At 42.9% G+C, this 18084-nt stretch overlaps 1 protein-coding gene across 1 annotated transcript in view; it reads right to left on the bottom strand.

Moving 5' to 3' along the window:
* Positions 1 to 18084, bottom strand: part of POLN (DNA polymerase nu) — a 2377116-nt gene that overhangs the window by 997713 nt on the left and 1361319 nt on the right. Inside the window, exon 16 of the mRNA XM_086964459.1 lies at positions 10153 to 10209. Within this exon, the coding sequence (XP_086820585.1) occupies positions 10153 to 10209 (57 nt within the window). The remainder of the gene's footprint in view (positions 1 to 10152; positions 10210 to 18084) is intronic.

Below are 18084 nucleotides of genomic sequence, written 5' to 3'. Positions count from 1 at the left end.
TTCAAAGGAGGTAAGATCATTCCTCCTGTTTCCATACAAAGTAAGATTTTGTCCATTTCTCATCAAGGACATTTGGGAATGTCTTCTATGAAACGTCTGATCAGAGCCAATTTCTGGTGGCCAGAGTTAGACAAAATGGTTGACAGGACTGTTAGAGAATGCCCAGAATGCATAAATAGTGACAAAATGCTTCAGGTTTCCTCTGCTTCTCTTAAAACAGTATCTTGGCCCATTTATCCTTGGCAAAAGGTAGCTTTTGATGTGTCAGGACCATTTAAAAATGTACCTATGAATGCTCGTTTTGCTTTGGTGATGGTGGACTACCACTCGTAGTGGCCAGAAGTTAAGTTTGTTACCAATGCTTCTTCTCAAGTTAACATTACATTTTTTAAAGAAATTTTTGCAAGTGAGGGGTGCCCAGAGGTCATTGTTACTGATAATGGTATTCAACTCACGTCACATGAAATTAAAGATTTTTTTCCACATGTGTAACATCAAACATATCACTAAATCATTATACGAACCTAGGGAAAATGGTCAAGTAGAACGGTTCAATCGTGTTTCAAAGAAAGTGTTCAGTCAGCTCACTTGTCCAGTGAACCATGGATAGATGTGGTGAGAAAGAAGTTGTGGATGTATCGCATCACTCCACACTCTGTTACTGGTAAAAGTAATTTTAGGTTATTGAGAGGAAGAGAACCTTTCTCAGAGATTTGTCCTTGGTGGATAAAAAAAATAAACAAAATTGATGATAATGTTGACATCAATCTCATTGCTAATCGTGTTGAGGAAAAAACAAGAAAAAATAAAAGAATTATTTGATTCCAGAATGAAAGTCAAAGTTCCTAATTTTGTGGTGGGAGATTTGGTCAGGATAAAAAAACCTGGTTTCTTAGCAAAGGGCTTTTCCAAGTTTTGTCAGCCTATAAAGGTTATAAAAGTTCAGAAAAACAGTATTATCACTCAAGATGGCAGAGTGTGGAATGTTAGAAGAGGTGCTAAATGTAAACCTTCACAATGTGTTAAACCTCTAGTTGTACGCAATCAAACTAATATTTTTGATGCTGTTTCCCAATATTCTCATTCTGTAGCATCCAGAGTCAAGAGTAATGCTCGACGGGGCGTGGCTTAGCGCCCGTTGTGGATGGCGGCGTAGGTGTCGGCGCTCTTATCCCGCCGAGGGGAGGCAGCGGTCCGCGACCCTCTCTCGACCTGCCGAAAGCGGGACTCTTCAGCGGAGCATGGCGCGCCTGCCGTGATTTCTTCAGGCGGCGCTGACAGGACTTCCATTACCGCTAATTTCACCGCAGGCATTCCGGTCACGGCTCTGACACAGCCGCGGCCGCCATTTTGGGCGCGCAAACCGCCGGGGCTGCATTTCAGGTACACGCAATTCTGAATTATGGCCTTTTTATGCCTACAGCCTCGTTTCTAACATATGCTGCACCTTGTCCTCCCTGCTTCTGACATGCTAGGCTTTTTGGCTGTAATTGCTCTTTTTTTATGGTTTTGGACATTACCTTAAGCTTCCTCAGCTTCCTCAGCTCCATAATAATGGCGGCCATTTCATGAACTGCGCTACTTTTCTGGATTCTTCTCCTACAGCTCCTGGTTCACCTTAATTTCTTTGCTGTTTCAGAGACTGTTTTTCTTTTTTCTCTGTTACATATCCTCATCAAGTTGCTTTGTATTTCACGGACATTCAGCATATTTCCTATCTGGTTGCCTTTCCTCCTGACAACTTGCTTACATGGGCAAACTTACGCCGAAAGGCACTACTAAACCATCACAGCACGTTTTCCTTAAAAACTCCAAGGTGTTTTCGGCCCTCGCCCAGTTGGAAGCTTCTCAGTCAACTTTTGCCCATTCACCGACGTCCTCAACGGAGCAATCTGCGCAGGCAGGAGGGAAGGGCACTACCAAAAGGCTGAAAAAGGACCCCCCTTCTCCCTCTAATCGATCCTCTGCCATATCCATGGAACTGTTATTGGAGGAGATAAGGGCATTACTTCCTTTTATGGAAGAAACCAACACCAAATTACAGGCTTTGACTGACAACTGGTCTCAAATGGATGCAAGAGTCACTTCTGTGGAGCGCAGTGTCTCTTCTCTTCAGGAGTCGTCGTCCAAAGTCTCCCACTTGCACTCACAGGTTGCGTCTCTTCAGAAGCAGGTGGAGGAGTTGGAAAATCGAAATAGACGCAACAACCTGCGTATTTACGGCCTGGTGGAGGGATGCGAGGGGACTGACCCCGTTGCTTTTTTCAAGTCCTTTCTTCCCACCCTCCTGCATCTGCCCGAAGGCACTACGCTTAACATACAACGGGCCCATAGACTTGGCAGAGTTCCTTCTCCTACCTCCACTTCCTCGAAACCAAGGGGTGTCATCATGTATTTTCTAGAATACACTGACTTGTTAAAGGTTCTCTCAGCGGCTAAAGCCTTGCCTCGCTTAACTTGGTCAGGATCCTCCTTGTTCTTCGCACAGGATTATGCAAGAGCCACGGCGAATCGACGCAAGGCCTTTCTGGATATGAGACCCGCTCTTCGTTCCATCGGTGCCAGATATGGTCTCTTCCACCCCTGTTTTTTCAGGGTTACCTACAACAACAAAACCACCACTTACGAGGATCCAGTCCGTCTTCAGAGCTTCCTGAATTCCTGCCAGGCCGCTGACATGGACCTTTCTGGTCCATCTTCATCTTTTCCTCCGTGATTTCTACCCCTTCTCTCTCTTCTGATGGTTGAGATCTGTTGTTGTTCTTTCTTCTTCACCTGACGTTTCGTACTTAGCAGTTATGCATCTTCCTCCCTTATGTTGATATACTCACTTCCTTTTTCCTTTGTGTTCTTTTTCATTACACCATTCTTCTCTTTACATGGTCTCTTCTGCCTTTTATTTTTAGTGGTATCATTTTCCTAATGTTCTCCTTCTTTATTCACAGGTTATATGTCGCGTTCCGTCTCGTCCCCTTGGTGGGTGATTCGTTGACCTTGTTTGCTCGACCTTCCCTAGTTGGGCCTCCCCCCTCCGCCTCTTCTTCTCGTTTGATCCTCTTCCCGATTGTGCTACCCTCCTTTCTCGTAAGTACAGTTTTTCTTCTTGTTCATCATGTTTAATGTCCCCTTTGTCCCGCTCTCCCTGACTCTCGTTTTTTTTTTATGCCTACAGGTGTCTTTTTTCATGTACTTGCCTCTCCCTCTCAACCTTCAATATTTCGCTTCATATTCTCTTGCTTCTGCATTTTCCTTTCTTGCGTTTTCGGTCTTTCTTGTCTTGTCCTTTATCATTGGCTTCTCTCCTCTTATTCCCTCTTTTTTTTTCTTTCTTCTCATTCCTGCATTCTCTTCTCTTTCCCTTTTATATTTCTCTCTTTTTTCCTACTCCTTCTCTCCTTTCTTTCTAGCATTAATGCTCATTTTTTTCTCTTCTGCTTATCTTTTCTCATGGGCTTCTCTTCTCCTGTTGTTATTGGTCTTTTTTTCTTCTGTTTTTTATATTATGTCATTGAAAATTATTACATGGAATGTGAAGGGTATTAATTCTCCGATCAAGAGGCAAAGAATTTTAACTCACTTAGCTAGATTGAATGTTGATGTTGCTTTTTTACAAGAGACTCATTTATCTGATGTAGAATCGGCTAAACTTAAACGGGGATGGGTAGGTGAGGTTTACTATTCCCAGGGTGATGGTAAGCGAAATGGTGTAGCTATTCTATGTCGTAAAACCCTCTCCCATTCCCTTATTGCTCAGGAATCGGATGATGAAGGTCGATGGATTTATGTTAAGCTGTCTCTAAAGGGTGTTCCAATTTCCCTTCTTAATGTCTATGCCCCTACTGGTGGTGATCCTGCTTTTTGGCATGCTTTTTCCCACCATATCACCAGATTTGCTGATGATAACTTCATCTTAGCAGGCGACTGCAATCAACCCCTTGACCCTTTCCTTGATCGTCACTCCAAGGTTCCTTATACCCCCAATAAATCTCATAAGCTATTTACTCAGGCTATCTCTCAACACAAGCTTATTGACGCCTGGCGCTTGTGCAATCCGACAACGAGAGAATTTACTTTCTATTCTTCATGGCACCACTCCCAGTCCCGCATTGATTATATTTTTGTTACTCATAATATTTCCCAAACTCTTACTAACGCTGAAATTGGTCCCATCTTATTTTCGGATCATGCTCCTACCATAGCCCATATTGACATACTTCCTACACCTGTTGGTCCTAAGAGGTGGCGTTTTAATAACTCCCTTCTCTTGGATTCCAAATTCACTGCTTCCTTTATTACATTTTTCGATGAATTTTTTTTGTTTAATGATACTTCCTCCATCCCACAAACACACTGTCTGGGATGCCTTTAAGGCTGCGGCAAGAGACTTTATAATCGGATATGTTGCAAAGAAACGAAAACTTGCATGCAAACTTACTCGTGATCTTCTTCAGGATATCAAGAAATTGGAACACGCCTATTTTACCTCTCATTCACAAGACAGTTTAACAGCTCTTGTTAATGCCAAAATGAGTTTCAACAAAAAGTCTACAGAGGATGCTTCTCTCTATTTATTGAAATCCAGTGCAAAATTCTATGGTGGTAGAAATAAAGCAGGGAAAATTTTAGCCAACTATCTGAAAATTAAGCACAACAAACTGAACATTGAGCCTATCTACGACACTCATTCTAATCTTCAACATAAAGATGCAGACATCCTGACTGAATTCTCCTCTTTCTACAAAACTTTATACTCCTCCGAAACTCAGCCCTCCATCCACTCTTTAAATCATTTCTTCTCTACCATACATAAACCTGCCCATTTTCCTCTCGATCTATCTTCCCTGGAATTAGATATCTCCCAACATGAATTACTCCTAGCACTCCAGACTCTCAAGAAAGACAAGGCCCCTGGACCAGATGGCTTCACTGTTGAATTTTTTCTTCATTTTTCCAAACTCCTTCTTCCAAAACTACACTCTCTCTTAGATTCTTTTCTTGCCTTAGGCGCTTCCTCAGGCTCTTTCTCTGACGCTCATATCTGTCTCATACCCAAGGAAGGGAAAGACGCTCAATACTGTAAGAACTACAGGCCCATCTCCTTGGTCAATATTGACTACAAGATATTTGCTAAATCGCTTGCAGCACGTCTGGACCTTCTACTTCCAGATCTCTTAGGCGAGGAACAACCAGGCTTTGTCAAGGGCAGATTTATCACGGATAACACTAGACTTTTGTTTAATGTTTTATCAAAATCTCATAAATTACCTACTGCCCTTGCAGCAATTGCCCTAGATGCTGAGAAAGCTTTTGATAGGGTTGAGTGGACCTATTTGTTTCACACCCTTAAATGGTTTGGTTTTGGCCCTAAATTTATCTCTTTAGTCTCTTTATTGTACTCCAACCCCCGTGCGGCGGTTTGCGCCAATGGCCTGGTCTCCTCCTTTTTCGATTTGGGAAGAGGAGTTCGTCAAGGCTGTCCCCTATCCCCTTTTCTATTTAACCTGGCCTTAGAACCTTTTTTGTCCAAACTCCGTCAAAACCCTAACATTCATGGCTTTCATGCTTTAGATTCTCAAGTTAAGCTTGCCGCGTATGCAGATGACATTTTACTTTTTATTTCCGATCCAACTGAATCCATTCCTGCCTTTCTGGCTGAAGTAAATGATTACTCCCAGATTTCTGGTTATAAACTTAATAATGACAAGTGTGAGATCTTGCCCTTGACAAAGTTCACATTTAAGCCTGATTTTAGTGCCTCCAACTTTACAAGGAGCTCCTCGCACATTAAATATCTTGGCCTTCATATCACCCCTTCTATTTCGGACACGGTTTCCCTTTGTTTAAATAAATGTGTTAAAAAATTATCAGACTTAACTTCTAGATGGCATCCCCTTTACTTATCATGGTGGGGCCGCCTTGATACAATTAAAATGATGTTGTCTCCCATAGTCCTCTATACTATCTCTAATATTCCTGTCTCCATTCCCTCTAAATTTGTTCGGAAAATTAACTCAACTCTGACATCTTTTCTCTGGAACAATAAAAAATCTAGAATGTCCCTTGCCCGACTTATATGTCCCAAGTCAGAAGGTGGAGTTAACTTCCCAGACTTCCCAGTTTATCATAAGGCGTTTCTATTACGACAGGCCTCCCTCTGGTTGCAAGACCCAACAACTCCTTGTCCCCTATGGGCCAAACTTGAGCGCCTCTTCCTTTCCCCTTTCTCTCTTGCTGAATATCTTTCTTTTTCACGTAAACCTTCCTCTACTCCTACTCCCATCCACAAATTTACCGCTAAGTTACTTTTATCTTCCTCTCCTCCTCCCCCTGTGACTATTGCTGAGTTCCTTGCCTCCACCATTTGGCACAACACTTCTCTTTTGATAAGAGATAAGCCCTTTTATTGGAAGTCGTGGCGGCACAAAGGACTCATTTGGGTTTCCCAACTATTTTCACATTCTTCTTTCATACCCTTCTCCACTCTTCGCACCAACTTTGGCTTGCCTGCTTCTTTCACCCATAAGTATATGCTTCTTAAAGAAACTGTTATGGCAACTTACACTCGCATCCTACACGCACCTCTCTCTCCTTCTTCTATTTCTATCTCACTACTTCACTCCTTTCTACGCACTACTCCTAAAGCCTCCTCCATTTACAAGCACCTTCACACTAGAGACTCCATCAGATCCAAGTCTAGGGTGGAGGAATGTTGGGAACAGGATTTTGCTGCATCTTGGTCCGTTCCTATGTGGGATAAGCTATGGAACAAAATCCGCAAATCCTCTAGAGCAGCGACCTTGATACAAACCTTGTTTTTTATTTATAATAGACTTCTTCTCACCCCATTTGATTTACATAAACGTTTTCCCACCACTCCACACACTTGCTGGTCCTGCTCTTCTCCGCAGGCGACTTTGTTTCATATGTTATTTTCATGTAAACCGGTTCATGACTTTTGGCTGCAGGTCTGGGCCCAAATTAATGTAATGTTTCATACTTGCATTCCTTTCTCTTACACTCATGTTTTTCTAGGAAGTCTTTCTCCCTGTTGGAACGATGCTGAATTTAATACTCAGATTATTGATTTATTGTTAGCTGTTGCGTTTCAGCAAATTACAGTCAACTGGAAGACCTTCTCTAACATCTCTTTTAAAGCATGGTGATACAATGTTTGCCATAATCACAGACTAGACACTGCTTTTGTTTTTCCGGCCCACATGGCAGCTAAACGCATGGACTTATGGCTTCCTGTTACGTTTTATCTTGATGTGTGTACTAAACGCTCTTTTTGCCCGCAACCTTCACAACAAGAATTTCTCAAACCTCCTTAAATGCCCTTTACACATTCCGTTTCTTCTACATTATCAAATTGTCTGTACTTCCCTTTGTATACTTTTATTTCCACAACTGCTGTTTTTCTTTTGCTCAGTTTTTGACGCCTATGATTGGTTTTCATTGTTGTTTATGATTGTACTATGCCCATTACTTATTGATGTATTTATACTTTCTATTTCTCATTATATTATGTATTGACACCTTATTCCTTTCCCCTTCCCCAAAATAAAATTTTCTTTTGAACTTAAAAAAGAGTAATGCTCGACAAATAAACTTGCCGAGAAGATATATTTGTTAACGATTTTGCTTTAGAGTCAAGAGTATTGATTGATTTTATACTTGTTATGGAATTATTTTGTTTGTCTTTTAGTTTTGTTAGGAATGAGATGTATTGCATTTTCTTTTCTTGTTATCTTTACTTCCATGTCATGCCCTGACTGGAACATGGAATGCTGTACCTGCGCTGTACAACTACTGTTCCATGTTCCAGACTAGGCAGTTGGATCTGGTTTCTATTGCTTTCAAACGTACTGTGCCTCACTCCTCTTCTACTTATAATAAATTATTTAAACCTACCTGATTCCTGGATTCCTTCTTTACACAGTGTCAGGCATAAGACGATGAAATGTCGCACATAAGCACACTGAAAACATGGAAATGTCACACTTAACCAATCTGAAACCTTGGCAGCTATGCAAATCGAGGGAGTTAACTGAATCAGCATGGTAGGGCCAGCACAACTTTTATTTCCTCTGGATCACAACCAAAAAGGCAAAGCAGGCTGCATTCCCTAGTATTTAGGGTTTTAAGTTTTGAAAATAAATTTAATAACCGAAACTGACAAGGCAATCATGCTTAGACAATTGTTAATAATTGATGCAGTTGAGATTCAGCTCCAAAGGGAAACTAGTTGAGAGCCATCACAGAGAAGTCCCTGTCTCCTACTGCCTCTTTGTAATAAAACCCCTTAAAATGCAGAGTTTCAGAGCCTATGGCTTTTCTTAGTTGTTAGACCATCAGATTAAATCGAAGGATGTAGTAATGAGCCCATAAATGTCACGGTGGAAACAAGCATCGGGAGCAACAACAAAGAATACAGGAAGCCAAGGAATAGACTACTATCTGTAGGTATTCTGGAACAGATGAGCAGCAGCCTTAGGCACTACAAGGAGCCTACTTCGTTCCATTTACTGAGCAAGAAGCGGTGTCTCTACTGGAGAAGGAAAAGGAGGACCCCATAAACCTCCTTCTCCCACACACTCATATTCTTTATCTACCTCCTCAGTGTTTAATATTAACCAGGGGAAGTCAACCAGTACCTCAACCAATTTAATTGTGATACTTTTCTACCATAGTATACATATTAGCCCGAAGATTCATGGTAATCTGGGCACTATCGCATACATGTATAACTGAAAACCTAGGGACAAGGTAAGACAGACCAAACGCATAAAATAAGCACAAAAATTAGAGCAAGGACCTTTAGGAAAAACAAACTTGAAGACTTCTCCGACAAAACCTGGACTAAATATGCAAGATTCCATACAGGCCAATCCACCAGTAGTATTGCACAGGAAGGTATGAATGGGGCAAATGATGAGTCAACAGCAAGTCGATATCTTGTGTGCCAGAGACAGATAGTAGTAGTCACTGCAAGAAAAAGGTACTGTCTGCATATTTAGAAACCAGACTTCATGGGAATGCTGTACAGAAGCGGAGCAAGCTAGCTCCTTCTTGTGTGCTGCAGCTCGCCTACTAGAGCTTACAAGAATATGTGGAACCTGTGTGGTAGCGTTCCCTCCTGGTGCTTCAACTGGGAGCCTGTTCCTTCGTGTAACACCAAAGAGTTAGATGCTGTCACTCAGACTGCTGAACCAGAACTGGAGAGCAGGTAGAGGCGAGGTTGCCTGTCAGAATATTGTTTTAAAAAGTAGTCTGGCATAAATAAAGTGCACTAAATGTCGTTTACAAAAGAATTCTCCCACTGGGGTTTTTCTATCAGCCACTCCAATGGGGATATATTTTTATAGACAATATTTAGGACACTTATATCGGGGGACAGGGCCGGCTTTAGGGCAGTGCGACCTATTATTGGAGAGATGAGGGGCCCGTTTGCCCTGTGGTAGTGAGAGAATCCGAGGAGGCGGTCATGGGGTGTGGGGGAGCCAAAAATGCTTGTCGCACTGGGCACCACCAGCGCTAAAGCCGGACCTGTCGGGATATTCAGACAACGCTACTGTGGCAGCACAGCAGACAGGGTCTATATTGCTACACCTGTGAGGATGTCATGGGTAACTGAGAAATCATACGCAGAAGATGTGGCCTTTTATTTTAGACCCCAGCACTTTGAGACCCAGGAGGGAGCCTAGCAAGTGAAATTTAAAAGGAAAAATATGCACACCTGTGCTCTGATACGTTAAACTGACCAAAGGGTTGGCACATCCAAAACCGTCCACAGCCATAAAAGGATTGTTGCGGTTGGTGAAAGCAAATAAAGTATTTAAGTGAGTAGGGACATGGCATGGGCACGATTATGTATGTCATCTGATTTTCCCTTTTTCATTGCTACTTTGACAGATCTCTGGTCACACTCAACTAAGGGTGGGAGTGCATCACTCATCCAAACACGGAGATGCTGAAGACATAGGACAGATCTGTACACCTTGGGATGCATTTCTGGGAGAGGAGAGCATAATTGTTTCTGGGAAGACGGAGCCTTCTTAAGATACTCCCCTTTCTGTGATCATTTTGCTGTTGTGTCCAAGGCATGTACAGCTTTCGCCATTCTTTGCAACAACTTAAAAAATACAGTCTTACCTGTCTATATTCTAAAATGATCTTGGGTAATGGATGAAACTCTTGTAAATGATTCAACTGAAAAATACAAAATGAAATCAAATTATCAAACAGCTAACTATGAAAACCTTGTTAAAATTGTATTTAAATCTACGCATGGGACACCCACTTTAATAAACTCTTCAAATATTTATTGATATATGTATGGGACCACTAATTCATCACATTCTTCACTTCCAATCATTACACTAACATCAACATCTCACAGAAAGAACACATTCAAAGCAGACTTCCATCCCCAAGCATATAGCCCACACGTTTCGGGTGAAAAAATATCACAGTGATCTCTGCCAGAAAAAAAACAAGTTATCTGTACACTATGGTTCTTCAGTATTGATATATTTCATAGATTCACATGCTTGAATCTTCCCTGCCGTCATAGTGGATGTCCCACGGTAACACCAATAGAAAAGTAATGCTAGCAGATAGGCTTTAGAAAACCCATTTAAACAATATAAATTGTTAACTTATTGAAATTGTTTTGAAGCATCCAAACTTCAGCCAATCAGAGCAGAGACCCAGAAGCACTCTTTCCCTGCAGAGCCACCACATCTCAGATTTTGAGCACAAGTGACATACCCGGAGGAAAAGAGGTCAAGTAATGTTGAGCCTGAACGGGGAGGAGAGAGGGTCGCATATGAATTTATGGGAGATATCATTACAGGAGAACTACAGTGTACAAGTAAGTAACTTCTTTTTTCTCCAGTATTATATCTTTCTTACGTTCACATGCTTAAATCAGAGTAGCGAGCAGTATCAAACGCGTTTTGGGAGGTGCGTTAGCCGAACCTTCTCACTATGAGAGCCATCACAACCTTAAATATGATATACTGACGAAATAATGTTTTCCATAAGTACCAATATATATCATAAACACATAAAGGCGACTTTTAAAATATAACATTTGAACATCTACCGAACTTCTAATCATATATGATGAACTAGAAATTTCAATAAAAGACAGAGAAAGGCAAAAGAAATATGAAAAGGCACCTTGTTATAAAAGAACAACCTGCATACCATATGAAAACAGGCGTTGTAAAGCGGCTTGTCCAACTGCCATATCAGCTTTGTGCCATGAGTCCCGGCCATAGTAGTTCATAAAAGTATGGAAATTAACCTATGTGGCTGCCTTGCAGATGTCAGGGAGTGAAACCCTCGCAAACAGGGCCAAAGAAGCTGCCGCTTTTCTTGTGGAATGTGCCTTCACCTTCGTTGACATTGGCCTTGCTGCTTTTTCATGACAGAATCTGATGACTGCAGCAACCCAACATCCAATACTGGCTTGTCCTTTTCTGGGTGAGGCATAGGAGACTAAGGGTCTGATTATGATGGTGGGCAGACCGTCACCGACAGGCCGTCGGTGGCTGTCTGCCTGCTGACAGCCCCTCGGTCCGACCACTGGATAAAAATACTGGCAGTCGGACCCACAGCGGTTGGGGGAAAGACCACCACCTCCACCAGGATCAGTGATTCTGATGGGGTGGAGATCGGAAACATATTCCTGCATGGCGGCGGTGCTTAGGCAGGCACTGCCGTCGGGATTACGATATCCCTTTCCGACAGTTTTTTAATGTTGGGAAACCCACTATGAAAAGGCTGTCCAAAAAGGATTTTGCTGGACCAAACAGGGGCCCATTCATCATGGGCAGCTGTAAAGTGGCAGGGGGGCTCATGTAATGCCCCCACGTGCCTCCATGCACCATGTGCCATGCACCACATTGTGCGTGGCACACAGTCCATGGACGTGCAGGAATTGCTCATATTCATGGAGGCTTCTGCTCCGGCCCTTTTCTTGAACCACAGCACAAGCCGCCGTGAAAGAGTGCACGCTGTTGCATTGTAATGTGGTGGTTGGACCAGTGCCTGCTTATCGGGTGGTCTCTCCTGACGGCCGCAATAATGGGCAGCGGTCCAACTGTCGGCTATCATAATCAGACCCTAAGAGTTGATCAGATTTCTTGAAGGATTTAGTTCGGTCCAGGTAGAACCACCCCCTTTTGTACCGCAGGTAGAACTTGAGACATCTTTTCATGTCCAAAGAATGAAGACCTTTTTGTGCAGGCAAAGAAGGATTACGGAAAAAAGTTAGCAAAACAATAGGGTCATTGAGAGTGGTTGGCACATTTGGAATAAACTTGGGGTTAGTTCTCAGAATTCCTCTGATCTCCCGAAACGGAACATATGGTTCTCGGACTGTCCGAGCCTAAATTTCACTTATTCTCTTAGTGGAGGTAAAAGCCAAGAGAAAGGCAACCTTACAGGAAAGCCATTTTAAGTGAGTCTTGTGAATAGGCTTAAAAAGAGATGGTGATATGGATAGCATCGCAGAGTCAACACAAACGTGGTTAACTGGTGCTGTTGACACTTGTCTGCCTTTAGCCCGTTGCAAAGGGAAAGTACATCGCCCTCCCGCTCCCTGGTTCACAGAAGCCCTGAAGAAAGAAAAATCTATCTGCAAAACTCTAGAGAGGCAATGGCGGAAAAACTACGACCTCTACCAAAAAGAAGTCTACCGGAAAGCCAGAAATTGTTACCATTCAGCTTGCACGAAAGCTAAAGCATGCTATGTCACCAACACTATAAACATGGCCGAAAATAAATCTCAGACTCTCTTTAATATGGTAAAAGAGTTAGCTGGTGAAAACTCTAGAGCAGAACCTACCCCTCTCAATACCCAACAATGCCAGGACTTGGCTTCTTTTTTCACGAATAAGATTGAGAATATTGTCTCTAATATTAAAAATGACAGCAAGACCACAGACAAGGAAGGAAACACTGCCCTAGTCCCTAGAGTACAATGTCATCTCGAAGCCTGGCCTCCCATTAAATTGGACACACTGAAGGAACTATTAAAATCAATTAAATCGGGTTCCCCACGTGACCCTATTCCTATCAGTATCATAAAAAATTTAGAGGACCCTGCTTTGACTGCCATAGCAGAGATACTGAATGTCTCCATGGAGCGGGCCACAGTTCCTGCTCTATGGAAACACGCTATGGTCAGTCCTCTACTTAAAAAACCAGGCGCAGACTCCATGATACTGGCCAATTATCGGCCAATCTCATTACTGCCTGCTTTTTCTAAAATCCTAGAGAGACATATTCATAAGGCACTTTCAACCTATGTGGAAAACAATGAGCTCCTGCATTTGTCCCAATCTGGTTTCAGGAGTGGCTTTTCTACGGAGACGGCTCTGCTCGGGGTTACAGAAAAGATCAGAGAACTTATGGATGACGGACAAACAGTAGCACTGGTCTTGTTAGATCTGAGTGCGGCTTTCGACACCATCTCTCACTCCATACTGCTTGCCAGGCTGGGGGAGAATGGTGTCGAGGGCAAAGCTCTAGAATGGATTAGATCCTACTTATCCCTCCGCACATTCCAGATTTCCTCTTCGGAGGCATGCTCTGAGGTATTCCACTCTCCTCATGGGGTGCCACAGGGATCAATTCTGAGCCCTCTGTTTTTTAATTTGTATCTACGACCACTGGCCAATCTTGTAGAACACTTTGGTCTTAGTTTAATGACCTATGCAGATGACTCGCAAGTCCTGTTTTCACTCTCCAAATCTGATCTGTTTGTCCCCTCTGCATTAAAAGTTGGCCTCCAAGAAATATTTAACTGGATGTCAGCCAACCAACTCAAATTAAATGGAGACAAGACAGAGGTCCTTCTGTTAGGAAATAGTAAAGATCTCTGGAACGACTCACACTGGCCATCGTCATTAGGCAAACTTCCATCTTCAGCCTCGCAGGTCAGAAACCTTGGAGTCATCATTGATGACAGTCTATCTATGACTCAACAAGCAAACAAAGTGGCAGGCATATGCTTTACCATTCTTAAATGGTTACGAAAAATAGTATGGATGTTGCCGCCCACTACCCAGAAGACCATGGTCAATGCCTTAGTGACATCTCGGCTTGATTACGGTAACATCTTATATCTGGGCTCGAATAAGGCAGTGATAAAGCGTCTGCAATTAGTGCAGAACGCTGCGGCCAGACTGCTCTGCAAAATCCCTAGATCCGCCAGGATCACTAAACATCTTAGGGAGCTACATTGGCTTAGGGTTGAAAATCGGATTCGTTTTAAGGCCCTGAGTTATTTATTTAAAATCAAAGCTGGCACTGCCCCTAAATATCTACAGGCCCTTGCTAAACCCTACCTCCCAAATCGCAGTCTTCGTTCAGGCACAGCTGCAAACTTTGTGGTACCAAGGTTCAAACGGGCCAGAATAGGCGGGAGATCTTTTTCCTACCTGGGCCCAACGCTGTGGAACTCACTACCTATTCATATACGCAAGGAGGAAAGCTATATGATTTTCAGGAAAAGCGTAAAAACCTGGCTATTCAATAAGTAAATGCTTTGACGCTCTCTCTCCAGTGGTATTGTGTTCTTGCGAGTCCGGCGCCGGGTAACCCTTTGTGGGTAGCTGTGCGCCTTACAAGTGCTATAAAATAAAATAAATAATAAAATAAAGAGGCTTAGTCAATTGTGATAAGACTGTATTGAGATGCCAGGACACCGGTGGAGGCTTAACTGGGCGGAAAGGCCCGAAACTGTTTTTTCATAAACTCTTTAGTGAGTCTGTTCGAACACAAAGAGAGCTTTTCTTTCTGCCGTTTGAATTTGGAGATTGCTGCCAGGTGAACTTTCACAGAAGCATGAGACAAACCTGACTTTGCTAGATGCAGCAAGTAAGGAAGAACTTTTTCTGGTGTTGAAGAATTTCCTGCAAGGAAAGCATTCAGAAGGATTGCTTCTTGATGAACTTATTCAGAAGCCTTAAATCCATCACCTGTCTCTGTTTGCCTGGTTTCTTTCTGAGAAGGAAAAATTTGGAATAGAAGTCTTTGTTGCGCTGATCTGGCGGGACCTCTTCTATTGCATCCTTGGCGAGAAGCACACTGATCTCTTGCTTCAGTGAAATGATGTGTCTGTGAGATGTTTTGCATGGTGGATAATTTGGAGGCTTTTGAACAAATTCCAGGCTGTGACTGCACTGGATTACGTCTAAAAACCATTTGTCTGAAGAGATGTTTTTCCAACAACTGAAGAATTTGAAAAGAAAATTGCAGAATTTCTGAGATGGGATGGAGATGGCTGGTGCCAGGGACATATCATTGTCTTGAGATTTCCTTCCAGCCGGAGCCGGTGTCTTCAAGCTGGTTGTTGAGAATAGGTGGAACCTGCAACTGCCCTGTAGGTTGTCTGTGAGAGGTAGATTGGTCGAAATCCCTGCTGAGTGTATGGCTGATATCTGTCCTGTTGGTATAGAGGCTGTGAAGTGAACTGAGCCCTGCTCCTTCCTCCTTGAAAGTTAGAAAAAACTTCTTTGTTGGAGTGAATCCATAGAGCAGGCAGTCTAAGTACCCGATTAAATGGACTGGGGAGCTTCGTTCACATGTTTGCCGAAAAGATTTTTGCAGTAAAATAGCATGTCCAAGATCTTCGACTGCACTTCGGGGTGGAAAGATGTAGCCTTCGGCCAGCCCTGGCACATCAATACTGCTCCTCAGCCATTTGACAAAAAAGCAATGGAGGAGATATGCATTGCTGCGTCAATAATCTCCGTAGAGGCTTTCTCACCTTCTAAAAGTATCCTTCTTGCCTCTTTCTGTTGTTATCAGGGAGATACTCGATAAATGTCACCATATCAGACCACATCTGCCGCTCATATGTCCCTGGAATCGCTATGGCATTAGAGGCTCTTATTGCAGTTGTCGCCATTGCCGAAAACCATTTCCCGAAGTTATAGATTCTAAGGTCTTCTTTATCGGGTGGAGCCGAACATGGAGAAGATTAATTCTTAGCCCTACTCTGTGCCACCTGCATTATAACAGAACCAGGCCTGGGATGACAAATAAGACAAGTTCATGCATGCTGTGCTCTATATTTTGTATCAATTTTGGCACCACTGACCCCAAAGATGCTGGAGTCTTTAATATCTTGAGTCCCTCCTGCCAAATTTAGTCCAGAATTTGTATGGATCTCACTGAACATTGAGCCACATCTTTAAAGTCATACAAGAAACATTCTGCATGCTTAGTTAAAAGCGGCAGATTGAAACACTTAGATGCTCACTCCACTCAGGTGAGAAACCACCAAATCCGCAGGTGGCGAGTCGGCTGGAGAAGGAGTCGGTGAAGCAGATAGAGGGGCCATGTACTCATCCCATTCAGGATCTTCAACTGCTGCATCAAATTGAATTTCACCCTCTTCTGTTTGATGTTTGTTGTCACTTTCAGCTAGACTATCTCTTATTGTGATGGGTGGGGAACAGTTCTCTCTTTATGAAGGGATACTGCTGCACTTCTCTTAAGAGGCTCAGAGTCAGGAGTATCCACATTTCTCTGAGTTTGCAGAGTTGATGTGTTAGCCTCCGGAATTTTTTTGTTATAGTCATTTATTATTAACTGTAGGTCTGTAACCAGAGACATAGAAACTGAAATAGAGGATCCTTGTAGATGATGTTCCCCCTCTTGTTCTTCGTAGGGATAATGATACTAAGAGGTATAAAACCTGTGGGCAACCTATCTGTTCCTATCCTGGAAAGACAATTCACCTAGAAGGTAAGTGGTCTGACCCTAGTCAACTTCTTTGTCTTCCATTACCTAGCCCTTCACATTCAGTTGTGAAGGACTATACGCATGGCCAAACAGACCTTCATCTCCAGAGTCCCGAAACTCTAAGAGCCTTTTAGAAGGTAATGGTGAAAGTTTTAAAATATCCGCCTGGAGAGAGACTGCAGTTCCTTTCGTAGGGATGTGGATGGTCTCTTTTGTTGTCGTCGACAGGACCATCGACGATGTCATCGACAGGGCCGACATCGATGTAGTCTTCGTCGACTGGATATTGCGTGGCGATGATGAAGACATGACTGGCCCTATGCGGGCTTTCGTTGATGGTCTCGTTGACGATGTAGTTGTTGTCGTCAGAGCCTTCAACAAGGAGCAGGAGGTGGCCTTCGAAGTTCTCATCGTCGACACCGATGTGGTTAATGGTGTCGAGACTGTCTGTATCATCAACACTCTTGACGACGAAGCCATCATACACAGTGTTGTTGACGGACCTGGAGACGGGCACATTTTGAGTGTCAATGGCTCGTCGAAGGGTGTCACACAAACTGAAGGAGGAGCAGATGGAGATCTTCTGAGAGAGAAAGAGAAGGTCTAGGATAAACCTTGTCACTTGACCCCCCCAGCACTTGGTTCCCTGGAATGGGATTTTGCCCGCTTTAAATCTTTGGCAGATAAGGCTGAGTCCTCATTTTTGCACTTTTTAAGGATTTATGATCTTTTTCGTCACTATCAGAATCTGACTGAGCCTTCTACTTTCTCTGGAGCCAGAAAAGTAGTGTGGTCTCCCTGTCTTTAAGTGTCTTCGAAGAAAAAATACTGCAGTACTTGTGTTGAGGGTACAAGCAGTATAAGCACTCTTTGTGGAGATCTTCTGAATATAGCCTGGATTTGCCACAGGATTGGCAAGGCCTATAAACGCCTTTTCTGGACACCCCAGACATAACCAAAATTTTGAGAAGTAATCGCTCACACTGTACCTTAGAAGTAGCAGGAGATTCTAAAAGTCATCAAATAGCTGACAGATCAAAAGGTCAAAGATGAGGGAGCAGAGCTCAGAGAGACCCCCTATCACGTAACGTGCTGCAAGCAATCTGAGGTAAGTAAGGGAAGAGTGCTTCTGGGCCTCTGCTTTAATTAGCTGAAGTTTGGATGATTTAAACAATGTCAATAGGTTAACAATTTCTATTGTTTTCAAATGGGTTTTCTAAAGCTTATCTACTAGCATTGCTTTTCTATTGCTGTTACCATGGGACTCCCACCATGATGATGGGGAAGAATCAGGCATGTGAATCTATGATAGATGTAATA

Source organism: Lissotriton vulgaris, chromosome 3_2, assembly GCF_964263255.1.
Source record: "Lissotriton vulgaris chromosome 3_2, aLisVul1.2, whole genome shotgun sequence".
NCBI classification, from domain to species: domain Eukaryota; kingdom Metazoa; phylum Chordata; class Amphibia; order Caudata; family Salamandridae; genus Lissotriton; species Lissotriton vulgaris.
The sequence above is the reverse complement of the archived record's forward strand: the minus strand, read 5'-3'. Positions and strand labels throughout refer to the sequence as shown.